At 37.2% G+C, this 18,323-nt stretch overlaps 1 protein-coding gene across 1 annotated transcript in view; it reads right to left on the bottom strand.

Moving 5' to 3' along the window:
• DNAH14 (dynein axonemal heavy chain 14) overlaps positions 1–18,323 on the bottom strand; it is a 426,387-nt gene that overhangs the window by 19,947 nt on the left and 388,117 nt on the right. The window contains exons 76-80 of the mRNA XM_037805786.1: positions 17,803–18,023; positions 6,305–6,502; positions 4,313–4,512; positions 1,579–1,739; positions 466–662 (exon numbers count right to left, since the gene is read on the bottom strand). Of these exons, the coding sequence (XP_037661714.1) occupies positions 466–662; positions 1,579–1,739; positions 4,313–4,512; positions 6,305–6,502; positions 17,803–18,023 (977 nt within the window). The remainder of the gene's footprint in view (positions 1–465; positions 663–1,578; positions 1,740–4,312; positions 4,513–6,304; positions 6,503–17,802; positions 18,024–18,323) is intronic.

Raw genomic sequence — 18,323 nt, forward strand, 5'->3', positions numbered from 1 at the left:
CAGTTCCTGGCTTTCTACCTACTTTCCTGGAGGAGTAACTAAAACATACAGCTCACCAGTCTGCCATCTTGCCCCGCCTCCAGATGTGTTTTTATAAGCATATCTATACATACGTAAGCATGTGTGTTTTATGTCAGTATGCATGTTTTTAAAATCCTTAAAAATGACATATTTTCCGAAACTTTTTTGTTTAGCAATACATCTTGAAGATCCTTCCATATCAGCACATATCTCATTTTTTGGATGTACGACAAGTTGTCTAACCAGACTCCTATTAATAGATCTACTTATTTAAGTGAAATTGCCAAATTCCCCTCTAAAAGATTATGTTAAAATATACTCACACCAAAAGTACGTCAGCATCTGCAGGTTTTAATGGTTACATAATATTTCAGATGTAGATGAAGTATATAGGTGAACATTTATTTCAGTCAAGTAAGCAAACAGAAAATAATAATTTCTTACCTGCCACAATGCAGGCACTCTCCTCTCAAGAAGAGAGTCATAAATTTCTTCCAGTTCTTGGGTGAGGATGACCTCTCCTTTTATAGCAAATTGAAGATCTTCTAAAGATTTATGTATGACAAATAATAACTTATAAAATCGTTCAATTTCTTGGCTCAAAAAGGTTAGCAAGACACAGTGGATAAGGGGATCATATCCTGAATTTTAAGAAGAGATCAAACTGTCAGTAGACATTTTCTGTAAAAGGTCAGACAGTAAATATTTTGGGCTTCGTGTGTCATATGGTCTCTGTCGTAACTACTCAACTCTGCCACTGTAGCCATAGATGATACAAAAATGAATGAGCCTGACTGTGTTCCAATGAAGCTTTATTTATGGGCACTCAAATTTGAATTTCATTATAATGTTCATGAGTCACAAAATACTCTTCTTCTTTTGAGTTTTTTCAACCATTAAAAATGTAACAATCATTTGAGCTAGTAGGCTGTACAAAAACTAATGGTGGGCTGGATTTGGCCCACGAACCATGGTTTGCCAACCCTTGGTCTAGACTCAAAAATAGTACTATTTTGATAGACTATCGCTCAACATCTGGGTTCCAAAATGAATCTTTTTTAAATGGTTGGAACATGGATTTTAAAAATTTAAATGGGAAAATTATCACAGTTCAGCAATCCGGCCCCTCAGACCTGGTCCTGGAACAACTTTGGGCAAACCAGGCTTGCTCCTCTCAGAGTCCAGGGGCTCTCATCACATGACCCATCTGGGCCTCACCACCCCGAACGCTGCTTTAGCTGGCAGAGAGGCAGGGAGAATAAGGACCTAGAAGCCCCTTAGAATGTCCCAGGCAAAGAAGCTCCTTTCTGGTTTGCTACATTTATGATATCTTCACTTTTGTTCTGGGTGCCATTCCCCATGAAACTGCAGCACCACCTTCCCTGTACCCCATCCGTCTATTTGGAGAGAAGAGAGGGTGGAGATTTAGCTTTCCATCTCATCTTAGTCCTTTTAGTTTGTGGCCCTTTTTGTCCTGTCTCTACCTTCTTCCTGATATCAGAGTCTTTCTCTGAGGTGTTCTGGGCTGAGGGGAGGATGCTCATGCCCCATGCTCACCTTTGAGATTTTGATTAAGAGTCACCCAAATGGGACTTGACATGATGCCCTTCAACGTGCTTGGAGTTCCAGCACCTTCTTCTTTTTCCACAGTCAATGGCAGCCGCCTTAGCATGTCAGATAACATTTCCATCACCAGCTTCTCATTATCCTGCTCAAAACTGCAAAATAAATTGAGAAGAATGAGAGTACAGCTCTTTCTAATCCAGGAGGGTCCTCTTTTCAGGTCCCATTTGAAGGTAAAAACAGTTTCACAGAACCACAAAACCATAATCTTATCTTAAAGATACGATGGAGTTCATCTCATTCCACAGGTGAGAAAACTGCCCAAGGTACTTTAGACATTTGGAAGGAAATATTCATTTTCAAGTTTTTATTAGGATTATTTGGTAAGATATTCATCATCTGAATGCACCTTGAAGGAAATGCCAAGACTGAAATGAAAAAGAGACAACTAGACAAATCATACTTAACTAGACTTATAGGTTATTCAACTGCTTGTCAAATTCTGCTTTTACACAGAGGGTTCCTCTGGTAACAGTAAGGGTGAGAGGAGAGCAGCATGTATACAGGTCTGGGTGATGTGTGACATAAAATATTAAACTGGAGGTGCTCTTTGGGATCCTTTTAAAGATGAGGAAACCAGGTCCCAGGGAGATGACAGGACTACATTAGATGGTTAGTGGATGAGCAGAGACTGGGACACACCTCTTTTGAATTTTCTCTTTTTGTTACTCTATATACTAGTGGGGAATGAATTTTCAGCAAACACCCTGGGTTTCACAGCCAAATGAATATTGTCCTATAAAGTAAGTAATTTCATTAGCTACTGTCATGTATTTAGTTCAACTGCGCCACCTCTAAGCTAGTTTACAAATCACATGAAGATCTGTTTCCTGACGTTGTTGTCACTTTGTTTTTGACTTTAAAATAGGAGTACTTAGTAGAACACATCTAGGATGGCTTCAAATGATTCAAAAGTTCAAAAGATTTAAAAAAATCAAATCCACTTTCAATAACAAAGATTTGCTACCATGGAGAACATTAAACTGAATGTGATATATGATCTTTAGAGTCAAGGTTCAAAGGTTTTAGAGGTAGATGAAAAAATATACAAGTATCTTAATAGCCAAAGAAATGCAAAATCCAATCAGAGTCCACAGAACTATTAGGTAATGTGTAACTTGAATCCAGGGATGTGGGTGATGTGGCCACTACCTCATTAAGTTAACAACTATAAACAATATTCAGGGCATCCCATCAATGTTGCCAAAAAGAATAAATTTGTGTCTTGGTTGAAATCTCTGTTTTGTTTTGTTTATTTGTTTGTTTATTTCAACCTCAAGCAAGCTGAGAAGGCAAACTAAAATATTGTGATAAAATTGGTCTCTGGTGTGCGGGAAGATTTAGAATTAGGTATAGATAGAATTAGGTATAGAATCGAAACTATAGTAAAAATGTTTCTGTGTTAAGGAATCTATACATGTTGGTATTTTAAATATTTGTAATGCTTAAGAGAATCGGGCCTCTTAATGGCTTTGAGCTCAGTCTTGTGATGCCAACATAAAAGAGACAATCAGAAATTGATTTAAATTTGCAAGTTTAAGTTGAAAGTTAGCTAAATTTGTATAATATATTGGAGAATTTAAGAGAAATTGTTTCACCAAATCTATTGTCTAACTGTCAAACTTACAACAGAAAGACTTTAGAAAGTTTGGCAGTCAAACAATTGAAACACGTTAAATTTACAATGAGTATTAATATATTTGAAAGCATTTACGTTTATAAGTGGGACCAAACATAATTAAAGACTTTTTAAAAATGATTGTTAGAATACGCTAGACTTATATATTTAAAAATTAGATTTCTAAACTGAACTTAAATGCTTGAGAAATCACTGGACTCTCAGAACAGGCCTGTGAGTTAGCTACTATTATTACCTATAATTTAAAGAAGAGGAAACTGAGAGAAAAAGAGTTCATGGACTTCCCCAAGTTCACAAAGTCAAGTGTTAGAGCTGGGATTTAAACCCAGGCATAATAAGGAAGGTAGAGAGGAAGAAGTGTGTATAAGCGTGTTACCCATTTCCTGAGCAAACATGAACAAACACCTTAGGACTCGTTAAGAAAGAGCTCGGGCACACTTTGTTGGGGAGGGAAAGTGGAATTATCTCTGGCAATCAAACCATTGAGAGATTGACGCATGTACTCTGGCATTAACAAACGTGATCTTATTTTATAGTCCCAGGTTGAGGAGGCCTTGGGCGATAGATGTGGCTTCATTTGAACCTCACAACAGCCTTAACGAATAGACAGGTAATATTATCCCCATTTATAGATATGGATACCGAGGCAGTGTGACCTTGGGTACAGAGGTATGATCAATACAGGCCTCCAAATGCAGGGCTAGTTCTTTTTGGCCACACTGTCCTCTTACTTATGATGATTATCTTTTACTGTCCTATAGAAATAAATATGCACATTTCACATCTAAACAAATTCCGTCTAAAAATACTACTCACCAGGTACAATTCAATCATTTACTCAACAAATACTTATTAAGCCTAATATGTGCCTGGTAATTTTACACACACACACACACACGTCTCTATGTCATTTGGAGAATTTTGTTTCTCCACCATGTAGACTATACTTTTCTATATAGTCAATAATTTATCTCAACAAATGAATATTTAATAATTTTCAACTAATAATTTTTCCCAGTGCGTTCTTACCCGATCATGAGGTTGGCAGTGGTTGTTTCTGGTTTCATGGCAATGAGGCTTTCCATGAATTCCCGGCCCTGGGTCTCCCTGTATCTCCTTGTGGCCCCAGGGTGCAGTCCTAAGACCTCAGGAGAGTCATCGTCGGGTAAGGACTGGATGATGCATACGCAGTCCTTTACGCTTGCAGATTCTAGCACTGGCTGACATATCTGAAAATTTAACCACTTTGTTAGTTTTTGTCTAGTTAGATATCTACTTTCAGTAATGCTTGAGAACAATATTTCCCCAAGAAATTTTATACAGAGGTTCTTCTTATTTGTCGATGGTGTATTCTAGATTGTTACGTTGGAAACAAAAGAGAGAAAGACAGGAAAAAAGAACACTTTAAAGGCTAGGATGAATCTGATCACCTGCTGCTTCAATGAACTATACCCATGGATAATGGATGCAGCCAAGCTTGAGCACATCATTTTACGTTGGTAAAACCTATGGAAGGAATAGGTTTTCAGAATAGCTGACCACTGACAATGAAGAGAAATGCATTGTTCATGTGACCTGGAAAGCGGCTGGTGATAGCTTTCTTGATATCCTCATGAAAACATTGAAGAACTATAAGGACAACAGAGAAACATCAAATAACAAAGAGAGTCACTGATTAAAAAAATATAAATCAGCAGAAGAAGCGAAGATTTTGATAAGGAACAGGAAGAGCTGCCAACTTGAAATTGCCATAAAATTTGTGTTTACTTCAACTAAACAGTTTGAAAGATATGATTTCAAAATACAATTCCATAGTTGATGTATCTCTGCCAATGGAATTGTATGCTGTATGTTACTGTATACCTTTTTCATTTATGCATATTTAATGTAACAGTCTGTATACAAAAACCGTGCACACAGTACTTTTTGGGCTATTTAAGGATTATTAAGGGTAATTCTACTTTAAGAGCTGATTTTAGACTCTGAACTGAAGTGGTATTTTAAACAGTTTTTTGATGGAAATCTTAAAAACAAAAACAAAAAAACCCACAAAAACAAATTTTCCTGCCTAAGCAAATAGTGTATAAAGGATTTGGTTTAATGTCTTACTGACTCAGGGTCATCAACATAGACTATTCCTATCCACTCTATAGGTACCTTCCAAATGAATCCCCCTACAATATCACTTTACCTTTTCTCCCATCATCCATACACTCAAGACCCTCCACCAAGACTTGGACCCAGTTTCTGTTCCCTTTGATTATATCAGGCCCAATTACAACTCATGATGATCACCCACTTGGCATTGTTTCCCAGCTCATCTTCCATTCACCTCTCCCATCAAAATTTCCACCCATAAAAATTTATGTCGAGTCCTACCTCCACACTCTAAGGTCAGAGTGTGACCTCAGACATTTTCCTCTTCTAGCAACCTGGCAGGGACAAAGCTGCTGGTGTCTAGCCTAGGATGTTCTGCTCCACAAAGGTGGAGGCCTGGAGAGAGGACAGAAACTGAGGGTGGGGAGAAGCGGGTACAGAGGGGCAGGAGGATACAGACTTTCCTCCTCTTTTTGCTTGAGGTAAGGCACAGAGGTCTTGGATGCCAGCTCTGCTACTTACTAGTTGTTTGTGCTTGCCTCCTGCAAACCTCAGTTTTCTCATCCATAAACTGGAATAACATCTATTTCACATGGTTGTTTTGAGCATTGAATGAAAGCTATAAAATGGCTAGTGTGAGATAGTTGAAAATAAATGCTAGTTTGCTTCTGCTTCCTTGTGCTTTGCATTTTACGCTTTAGGTCCCTTGAGGGCCTGAAACATTTCTTTATCATTCTTTTTATTTACTGCCCAGCATAATGCTGTATTTCATACAGTGATAGGTAAATTACTTTTGGAATAATGAAAGTCAATAAAAGCCATTAAAATGAACACTAAATTTTGTTTAAATATAGATTTTAAACAATGCAACAATGTTCAGTTAAAAATAATTGAATAATGTAAGAAAATAAAATCCTTTCTTACCTCATCACTAGAGAAACTGGAATTAGCTTTCAGCACTTCAGGATTAAAAAATTTGTAGAGAAGGGTCTTTAGGCATTGCCTGTCCCATTTATCAGTCACCCGGCCTCCATAAATCACTTCCCCAATCAGACAGTGCAGCGCCCGCCATGGAATATTGGGCTGTATGATCAGGACATTTTCCAACGTCTTTATGGCAAACTGTGGAAAATCCACTAGCCTTTACTATTTCAGTACATTTTCAGCTTACTCTGACATTTTAATATGAAATCAACAACTCTCAAGTGGCTACATATTTTCTTTTAAAAAATACATGAAAATTAGCAAGATGAGTAAAAATATTAGGGTATACATTTTTATCCATTCTTTTTTTTGCTGTTGTTGAACCAACATTGCACTATTTAATTTTTTGAAATTAAAACAAAACAAGCACATGACATTTAATTCAAAAGTTAAAAAGGATAAACAAGGGAAAGTAAATTCTCTCTCACCCCCTACTCAAGCCAGCAGATCCCCTCCCTCAAGAAGTTTCTTGGGAATCCTTACACAGATATTCTATGTAAAGCTATGCACATCAGTTGATTTCATGCTTTCTCCTCTCCTCCTCCCTCTCATTCTAGCCTCCCTTTGTACCCAAACTCTCTCATCTTTCCCTTTCTCTTTTCCACCTCCTTCCTTCCGCAGACACTAGTTTACCATATAAATAAATATATATACATATAAAATTATGTTCTCCTTACATTTCTAGAAATTTGCTTTATACATTTAGCTACAATGTGCTATTGTCTGATGAATTTAGATACTATATAGTGTAACGGCTGAAAGCACAAACTCTGAAGCCAGATGTGTTTGAAGCAAGTCTATTCCACTTATTAATTAGGCAAATTACTTAACCTCACTGTACTTCAACTGTAAAATGGGTATGATAGTATCCTCTTTGTAGGGTTGTTGTGAGATTTAAATCAATGAATCCACAAAGCCCTTAAAACCATGCCTGACAGCAAGCACTCTATAAATGTTAACTGTTTTTGTGACCATTATATCTTCTTCATAAGTTGTTTGTCTTTCTCCTGTTTGGTGCTCTTAACTTTAAATTCCTACTTGTCAGATATTAATCTTGCCATTCCTGTTTTCCTTCTGTTTTTGCTTTCTTGGTAGTTTACAGCTTTCTTCATTAATTTAAGTTTTTCGTGTAAATTGCACATATCTGGGTTTTGTTTGTTTTGTAACCCAATATGATAGTCTTTTTTAAAAATAAGGGAATGTAGTCCATTTATATTTAATGTAATGGCTGATAATATTCCTTCCACATTACTTCGTTATTATTTACTTTTTTATTTCTCTCACCCTCTCTTAGTTTTGATAGTCTGATCAAATTGTTATTTTTCTTTTGCTGCTTTGTTAATTTAGACAAACTGTTTTCATTAAAGGCTACTTTTCTTTGATTTCATATTAAAATGCATAGTTCTTTATTCAAACAAAGATATCAATTACCTCTCCCTACTAATGTGCTCCATTTCCTCACTTCTTTCCTGGCCCTCCCCAGTCTTAAAGTTAGTAATAAGATGAAACATTTAGAAAATCTTTACTTCCCTACTCTCTTTTCCTCTCTTCTTTCCCCTCATGAAAACTATGGAAGGCTTTTCTTCTACCCCCTTCAATTATATGCTGCCCTGTAATTCCTAGGTTTTGTTAAAATAGTTTAGTACTTTTAGTTTAAGACTACTACAGGAATTTTTCTTGTATTATTACTCTACCTTTTAAATAACCCATATTTAGCATTTAGATTATTCATCCTCAGCAGTTTATTATTAACAATGTCTTGCAAGGCATATGCTCACCACAATATCCACTCTGTTCCATTTTCTTTATTTTGGATCTCTGTTCTGATAAATTTGTATATAGTGATAGACCTTAGTCAAGCATTTCCCACAGATAGAGGATATTATCTAAATCCTTCCTATATGCAACTACCCTTTCACATTGACAGAGTGAATACATCTTGGTTGGGAAAAGATTCTTAGTGTGCAGTATTTTTCTCTTAGATTCTCTAGATGTTATTCCACTATTTTCTAGCTAGTGACGTAGATGACAAATATAATGCTGTCACCTCTCTTTATAACTTGTTCTACAAGGTTGGGGTTCGGGAATTTTCTAGTTTATGCCCAAATGTGTGCCTTTTCACAGCAATCCTAACTGAAATAGTGAGGATTTTTCATTATGCAAAAGCAGCCTTGATCATTTTAGGGAAAATAACTTTCTTCTTATTTTATTTTTCTCCATGTATTCCATTTTCTTCTCAGAAATTCATATTATTTGAATGTTAGGTTTCCCTTCAAATATCTTAATTTTTGCCTCATGATTTCTATCAGTTTGCAAATTTCTTCCTATGCTTTCAGTTTTCTCTTTTATTTGATCTTTCCAGCTACTAACTCAAATCTCAATCATGACCATTCTTTCCTTCAATTCATTGATCTTACTTTTTTAGTTCAAAAGTCATCGTGTGTGTACACAGCTGCAGAGTTGTTGACCATTCTACATGAAGCCTCTGCACCAGTTAAACACCTTTTGCTATACATGTGTAAGTGAATAAGGCCAAAACACAATGATACCTGCCTTTTTTTGTGATAATGAATATTTTTTGGAGATTATTTATAATAAAAAAGGGGCTGCTAAGGAAAAAAAGACTTCCAAAATTTGGAAATAGGCAAAAGAATGATCACATGTCTTTTCAATGTCATCTGACTGGAGTGGAACATTGCTTAAAATACCCATCTAAGGATTACCAAATACTCTAGGAGTATTTACTTTTATTTTGACCTAACTATTTACCTTCAATGAGGACATTTAAAAACTCTGTAAGAGTAGATGCTAACTTGTAGAAAACAGATAGCCATGCAAAAGATTCTTTTTGAAAACAATGCAAAGGATTTCTGTCCTGTAAAAATATATTATGACCCGAAGATTACAGTTTTATTGCCTGTAGGGCATTTACCAGTTTTATACGTAATTTAGCAATTGAATTTCATTGTTATTTCTTTCAGGGACTTCTGTTGTCCTACACTCTTTGGAACCTGTTTTACCATCTGCTGGTTCTCTATTAATAAGTTAAATAAATCTTTGATATGCGCTCTTTAAAAAAAATCATGTGTGAAATGTGTGTGTGTGCAAACTTTTAAATCCTTAAGGACTAATCACCACCCCCCCACCAAGTTGTGTCTCCTTCTATTTTATTTCTTGTATTCTTCCTTTCTTCGATGCTGACTTTTGTTGGATGTGGTGTAATTTTTCTTGGCCTTGTTATTGAGGCTCAAACCCAGGTTTTAGGCAACTTTTGGAGGTGGCAGTCCTGAATCCGGTGGCAGATATATTGATGTCTACCCCTAAGGGCTAGCATTAGCCGATTGCCCATCCCCTGATGGGGCTCTCTCCACGTTGCCTGGCAATGAGTAGTTGGTACTGGAGGCTTCCCTCTAGTGGAAGGGGTTGTGCCCAAACTCAACTTCCCATTAGACCAGTCATTTCACTTCCTTAGTAAGAGGGACTGTGCCTAAATCCAATTTCCCACAAAGTTCCAAGGTGTTAGCAATTGAAATTTCTTGACAGTGCTCTAAACACGAGCCACCAAAACTGAGACAGCTTGGCACTCAAGCAATCTCCTTCTCTCTCACTGGCAAGGCTGCTCTCACATTTGACACACAAAAAGGGAGAAAAAAGGAGACGTGAACCTCTTTTGGAGCACAGTGTCATGATGTATCCAGCTGCTTCTGGCCTAAGTGAGCCTCTCTGCAAGATGCCAAAAGGAGAGCAGCATCCCATGAATTCCAGCCTGTACCAAGCGTGCTGCTGGTGTCACCCAGGTTCTTTGCATGACAGAATAGTCTGCTAACACCTCACCATTCATAATCCTATTATCCATTTTCCTTGAAGATGGTTTAATACACATTAAAACAAATATATAGTATAAATATATGTACAGAAATAGGCTTGCATTATAGATATCCTATTACAATCCAGTTTTATTAATCAACCCTACAAATGTAACTCTTTCTCTCTTTTTAAAAATTTTTATTACCAAGCAGCTATGGAACAAATTTCAAAGGATGCTGTGTATTACAGTTCCACCATTTCAATTCTTTCCTTCTCGCTATTCTTCTTTTTTTTAATTCATTTTTATTGAGATATATTCAGATACCATGCAGTCATACACAACGTACATTCATTTGTTCACAGTACCATTATATAGTTGTGCGTTCATCCCCAAAATTAATTTTTGAGCATTTTCATTACTACACACAAAAAAATATTAAGAATAAAAATTAAAGTGAAAAAGAACAATTAAAGTAAAAACAGAACACTGGGTGCCTTTTTTTTTTTTGCCGCCATTTTTCTACACATCCATCCATACACTGGACAAAGGGGAGTGTGGTCCATATGGCTTTCCCAATCACATTGTCACCCCTCATAAGCTACATTGCCATACAATCATCTTCAAGATTCATGGGTTCTGGGTTGTAGTTTGATAGTTTCAGGTATTTACTGCTAGCTATTCCAATTCATTAGAACCTAAAAAGGGTTGTCTATATTGTGTGTAAGAGTGCCCACGAGAGTGACCTCTCGGCTCCTTTTGGAATCTCTCTGCCACTGAAGCTTATTTCATTTCCTTTCACATCCCCCTTTTGGTCAAGAAGATGTTCTCCACCCCATGATGCCAGGTCTAGATTCCTCCCCAGGAATCATATTCCACATTGCCAGGGAGATTCACTCCCCTGGGTGTCAGATCCCACATAGTGGGGAGGGCAGTGATTTCACCTGCCAAGTTGGCTTAGCCAGAGAGAGAGGGTCACATCTGAGCAACAAAGAGGCATTTGGGAGGAGGCTCTTAGGCACAATTATAGGCAGGCCTAGCCTCTCCTTTGCAGCAACCGTCTTCCCAAGGGTAAAACTTATGGTAGAGGGCTCAACCCATCAAACCACCAGTCCCCTATGTCTGTGGTCATGTTAGCAACCATCGAGGTGGGGTAGGCGAATACCCCTGCATTCTCCACAGGCTCCTCAAGGGGGCACTACATCTTTTTTTTATTCCCCTTGTTTGTCTTTTTTCTTTTTTTTTTTTTTTAACTTTCCCTTCTTTTTAAAATCAACTGTATGAAAAAAAAAGTTAAAAAGAAAACAAACATACAATAAAAGAAAATTTCAAAGAGACCATAACAAGGGAGTAAGAAAAAGACAACTAACCTAAGATAACTGCTTAACTTCCAACATGTTCCTACTTTACCCCAAGAAAGTTACATAATATAGCAACATTTCAGTGAACTTGTTCCTACTACATCCATCAGAAATTAACAGACCATAGTCATTCCTGGGCATCCCCAGAACGTTAAATAGCTTATCTGTTCTTCTTGGATTATTGTTCCCCCTTCCTTAATTGCTCTCTACTGCTAGTTCCCCTACATTCTACATTATAAACCATTTGTTTTACATTTTTCAAAGTTCACATTAGTGGTAGCATATAATATTTCTCTTTTTGTGCCTGGCTTATTTTGCTCAGCATTATGTCTTCAAGGTTCATCCATGTTGTCATATGTTTCACCAGATCGTTCCTTCTTACTGCCGCGTAGTATTCCATCGTGTGTATATACCACATTTTATTTATCCACTCATCTGTTGAAGGACATTTGGGTTGTTTCCATCTCTTGGCAATTGTGAATAATGCTGCTATGAACATTGGCATGCAGATATCTGTTCGTGTCACTGCTTTCCGATCTTCCGGGTATATACCAAGAAGTGCAATCACTGGATCGAATGGTAACTCTATTTCTAGTTTTCTAAGGAACTGCCAGACTGACTTCCAGAGTGGCTGAACCATTATACAGTCCCACCAACAATGAATAAAAGTTCCAATTTCTCCACATCCCCTCCAGCATTTGTAGTTTCCTGTTTGTTTAATGGCAGCCATTCTAATCGGTGTGAGATGGTATCTCATTGTGGTCTTAATTTGCATCTTTCTAATAGCTAGTGAAGCTGAACATTTTTTCATGTGTTTCTTGCCCATTTGTATTTCCTCTTCAGAGAACTGTCTTTTCATATCTTTTGCCCATTTTATAATTGGGCCGACTGTACTATTGTCATTGAGTTGTAGGATTTCTTTATATATGCAAGATATCAGCTTTCTGTCAGATACATGGTTTCCAAAAATTTTTTCCCATTGAGTTGGCTGCCTCTTTACCTTTTTGAGAAATTCCTTTGAGGTGCAGAAACTTCTAAGCTTGAGGAGTTCCCATTTATCTATTTTCTCTTTTATTGCTTGTGCTTTGGGTGTAAAGTCTAGGAAGTGGCCGCCTAATACAAGGTCTTGAAGATGTTTTCCTACATTATCTTTTAGGAGTTTTGTGGTACTTTCTTTTATATTGAGATCTTTCATCCATTTTGAGTTAATTTTTGTGTAGGGGGTGAGGTAGGGGTCCTCTTTCATTCTTTTGGATATGGATATCCAACTCTCCCAGCCCCATTTGTTGAAAAGACCATTATGACTCAGTTCATTGACTTTGGGGGCCTTATCAAAGATCAGTCGGCCATAGATCTGAGGGTCTATCTCTGAATTCTCAATTCGATTCCATTGATCTATATGTCTATCTTTGTGCCAGTACCATGCTGTTTTGGCAACTGTGGCTTTATAATAAGCTTCAAAGTCAGGGAGTGTAAGTCCTCCCACTTCGTTTTTATTTTTTAGAGTGTCTTTAGCAATTCGAGGCATCTTCCCTTTCCAAATAAATTTGATAACTAGCTTTTCCAAGTCTGCAAAGTAGGTTGTTGGAATTCTGATTGGGATTGCGTTGAATCTGTAGATGAGTTTGGGTAGAATTGACATCTTAATGACATTTAGCCTTCCTATCCATGAACATGGAACATTTTTCCAACTTTTAAAGTCCTCTTCTATTTCTTTTCATAGAGTTATGTAGTTTTCTTTGCATAGGTCTTTTACATCTTTGGTTCAGTTTATTACTAGGTACTTGATTTTTTAGTTGCTATTGAAAATGGTATCTTTTTCTTGAGTGTCATTTCACTTTGTTTATTTCTAGCATATAGAAACATTACTGACTTCTGTGCATTAATCTTGTATCCTGCTACTTTGCTAAATTTGTTTATTAGCTCTAGTAGCTGTATCATTGATTTCTCAGGGTTTTCCAGATATAAGATCATATCATCTGCAAATAATGACAGTTTTAGTTCTTCCTTTCCAATTTGGATGCCTTTTATTTCTTTGTCTTGCTGGATTGCCCTGGCTAGCACTTCCAGCACAATGTTGAATAACAGTGGTGACAGCAGGCATCCTTGTCTTGTTCCTGATCTTAGAGGGAAGGCTTTCAGTCTCTCACCATTGAGTACTATGCTGGCTGTGGGTTTTTCATATATGCTCTTTATCATATTGAGGAAGTTTCCTTCAATTCCTACCTTTTGAAGTGTTTTTATCAAAAATGGATGTTGGATTTTGTCAAATGCTTTTTCAGCATCTATCGGGATGATCATTTGATTTTTCTCTTTTGATTTGTTAATATGTTGTATTACATTGATTGATTTTCTTATGTCAAAGCATCCTTGTGTGCTTGGAATGAACCCCACTTTGTCATGGTGTATGATTTTTTAATGTGTCTTTGAATTCAATTTGCAAGTACTTTGTTGAGAATTTTTGCTTCTATATTCATTAGGGAGATACGCCTGTAGTTTTCCTTTTTTGTAGCATCTTTGCCTGGCTTTGGTATTAGATTGATGTTAGCTTCATAAAATGAGTTAGGTAGTGTTCCTTTTTTTTCGATGTTTTGAAAGAGTTTAAGTAAGATTGGTGTCAGTTCTTTTTGGAAAGTTTGGTAGAATTCCCCTGTGAAGCCATGTGGCCCTGGGCGTTTATTTGTGGGAAGCTTTTTGATGAGCGATTGGATCTCTTTGTTTGTGATTAGTTGGTTGAGGTCTTCTATTTCTTCTCTGGTCAGTCTAGGTTGTTCATATGTTTCCAGGAAATTATTCTAGCTATTCTAATACCCTAGCAATTAAGAGAAAGAAAATTATATAGAGCTTCAGTATTCATAATCATTTGTTAGATTCGATCTTGTCTGTTGCTACCTCTTCCTCTAGTTTAATCACTTTCAGATCTTCTGGTATGTTTAGGGAGTGACCACCCTAACTTGTTCATATTGAAAAAGGGTGTCAATTTTATGAGAAAAGGGGAAACATCTAGTTGATGCTCTTGAAGAGGCTATTGCCTCTGGGTTTTGGGACTTAGCTGGCATAGGAGTTCTCTGAAGGATTTATGTTTCTGAGGCCTAAACTTAGTGATTGAAACTTTTATAGAGTCTCAAATAGGGATTCAGGTATTCTTTAAGGTTTTTGGGACTACTGTTGTCTTGGGCTTATCATACTGTGAAGCTTGCAAAGGAGTAACCTTGCATAGGTGAAGCTTGCATAGGAGTAACCTCCAGGACAGCCTCTTGACTCTATTTGAATTCTCTTAGCCACTGAAACCTTATTTTGTTGCCTTTCTTTTTCCCCTTTTGGTCAAAAAGGAATTCTCAATCCCTTGATGCTAGGATCAGGCTCCTTCCTGGAATCTGTGTCCCATGTTGCCAGAAAGACTCATTCGTCTGGGGTGGGGGTGGGGGGTCCTGTCCCATTTTTGGGGAAGGGTGATGAATTTATTTGCAGAGTTAGGCTTAGAGAAAGTCCACATTTGAGCAACAAAAGAGGTTCTCTGGAGGTGACTCCTAGGCATAATTATAGGTGGGCTTAGCCTCCCCTTTACAACCATAAGTTTCACCAGGGCAAGCCTCAAGATCAAGGGCTTGACTTATAAAGTAGGGGGTTCCTAAGTTCACATGTCATATGTTATGTCCACAATAATTCAACCATATCTCACATTATCATCACGTAGTTGTACAATCCTCATCACTCTCCATTTTAAACAATGCTCATGATCCAAAACATCTTATAGCTCTTGTCAGCCCTTAATTATTTGCCCCTAGTATTTGTGTAGTAGTGGTATGGTATTCCTATTAATTATAGTCCCTAGTATGCAACATGTAGATTTTTCCTATTTACCCTTGTGTTGTCAACTCTCTGTGCTAGCATCATGCCTTAGCAGTATATCATACAAGCATCTATCTATAATGGTGGTGCTGATCTGTGGGAAACATGCCTTTAAACAACCCCTTTCAATCCTATTTGCCTTCAATACAGCTCTGATACTTATAATCCCATTAGCAAACAATCGCCTCCCCTATCCATTACCATACCTTTGAATTCACCATCATTAACATATTGGAACATATTAGATTATCATTCCCCCTCACTAGCTATTGTCTATCACTAGGTCCCCAATATACTATATTATAAGGCATCGATTTTACATTGTTCAGAGCATTCATAGAAGTGGTAACACAATATCTCTTCTCTCTTTTGTGTCTGACTTATTTCACTTAGCATTTTATCTTCAAGGTTCATCCATGTTGCCATATGTTTCAGGACCTGTTCCTTCTTACTGCTCCATCATACATGTGTAACACATTTTGTTTATCCACTTGTCTGTTGAAGGACACTTGGATTGTTTCCATCTCTTGGCAATTGTGGAAGACAGTTTGGTGGTTTCTCAGAAAACTAGATACTGAATTACCCTACAATCCGGCAATTCACTTCTCGGTATATACCTATTTGTACACCGATGTTCATAGCAGCATTGTTCACAATTGCCAAGACTATTTCTTTCTACATCAATAATAATAGGAATTCTTTAAAAGTTTTTGATATATAGAACCAAATTGCCTTCTAGTAAGTTAGTACCAATTTAATGCCCAACAGTATTATAAGATAGAACCTGCTTCTCTTTCTCTGCCTTTTGTTGTTGGTTGTGGTTTAATTTAGCCACTGTGGTAGCAAAAGGCAGTATTTCATTGTGGTTTTAATTAGCATTTCCTTGATTGCTGATTAGGTTGAACAATTTTTCATAAGCTATTGCCAATTGGCAATTCTACTGTGAATTGCCCATCCATATCCTTTGCCTATTGAGGTATTTTTCTTGCTCTTATTAATTTGTAAGAAATATTCATATAGCAAGGATTTAACCATTTGTCAAATACATAGTACAAGTGTTTCCCTCAATATAGTGTTTGCCTTTTGATTGAGCTTTGAGTGAGGTTTGAGCAGAAGTGTGTTTGAGCTCAAATTTCTTAACAAATACCCAGAGTGCAACTGTTTTATGTTATGTTCCTGTATAGGAGCAGGAGCACATACTCTGATAGACAGTTGAACTTGCAGTGAGTATGCCTAACAGAAGGCTACCCATCTAGGTGGGTTTAAGTAAAACACAGAAGCAGGACCAAGATTTTTCTCAGAATGTCTTTTTGTATCTGCTTTAACACATAAATGAATGAATAATCGGATGATGGATAATTGTTGGAGATTGAATCATGTTCATCCCCGCAAAAGCATGCTCAAGTTCCAACTCCTAGTCCTGTGGGTGTGAACCCATATGTAAATAGGACATTAGTTAAGGTGTGCTGAAGTCCTTTTAAGCAAAGGAAATTGGACACAGAAGAGACGCCATGGGGAGAAGCAAGAAGCTGGAAGTCAGTGGAACCCAGAAGAGAAGGGAGAAAATGCCGCCATGTGCACTGTCATGTGGCAGGAGAGCCAAGGACCAAGGATAGCAGGCAGTTAGCCCAGTCTTTGGAGAGAAAGCATCACCTTGCTAATGCCTCGAATTTGTACTTCTAGCCTCAAAACTGTGAGCTAATAAAGTCCCACTGTATAAGCCAACCCATGGTATGGTATTTGTTTTAGGAGCAGGAAACTAAGTAATAAAAGGTGTAATACTCTGAGCTGGGAACACAATTGCAAGAAAATATACTAAAGAAAAATTTAAGCCAGTGCCACCATATCTTTACTTCAGCAATAAAGAAAACACCTCGCAGAAAAGCACAAATAGAAGGTTTTAAAGAAAAAATATTAGAGAAAGACTACTGAGCTAAACTGTCCCCGCCTCCCCCCTGCCCACAATGGGTTAATGTAATTTCTCTTGCTTTAAATAAGTAACAACGACAAATGCATTTATAGTGATTAATACGTGTCAGGCACTGTTCTAAGTGCTTTATTTATATCAGATAGTTGGCTTCTTTTAAGGATCCCTTGGGGTAGGTACTGAAACATACCCCCCCCTTGTTTTTTTTTTTTTTTTGGCTGAGGAAATTGAGACCAAGAGAGGTTAATTAGATTTGCCAGTAGATTAAGTACTTGTACATCTATAAGTGGTGGAGCCATAAATTGATTCCAGGAAATCTGGCTTTGAAATCCATGTTTTTAAACATTAGGCCTTATTGTCTATTTACAGAGTTCATTTTCTTACTGCCACATCAAAACCCTTAGTATCTGTGCAAGCACATAATAGGCTCTCAGTTTGTATCTTATTGTTATTTATTTGTTGTTACTGGCTGTTTTGCAGATAGTACACTTACCTCCAAGTCTGAAGAACTAAATTCATAAGGAATATTCCAGCCCAATACTCCATAATTTTTTCTTTCATTGACTACAGCATTGAAAAAACATAGGCTGAATAAAAGCTTTTTCCACCACGGTCCACAGTCAGGTTTTTCAAATATCTCTTCTGTTACCTCTCCACTCCCACTGTATCCAAACGTCTGAAGTAAATTACTTTTCAATCCCTGGGGAAATTCCACTGCAATATTTAAAAAACAGATGTGAATAAAAGCAGCATGTGAGGACAGGTGCAGGCACTGGGTCTGGAGGGTACTTTTTTTTTTTTTTTGTATAGCACTAGTAAAAGAACTAGCTAAGAATGTGACCATTTTCAAGATCCAGTGGCAAACTAAAATTCTGTTATTATTTTCCTACTTGAAAATCTCTGTAAAAGGAATGTGTGGATTTTTTTTGTTCCAATTCATATTTTAAGATGAGAAGCATAACACTGTGATTAAAAGCACCCCTGCTTTCTCTTGTAATAGGTTCTGGAAGCATA

The sequence above is a fragment of the Choloepus didactylus genome, chromosome 2 (assembly GCF_015220235.1).
Source record: "Choloepus didactylus isolate mChoDid1 chromosome 2, mChoDid1.pri, whole genome shotgun sequence".
Lineage (NCBI taxonomy): Eukaryota > Metazoa > Chordata > Mammalia > Pilosa > Megalonychidae > Choloepus > Choloepus didactylus.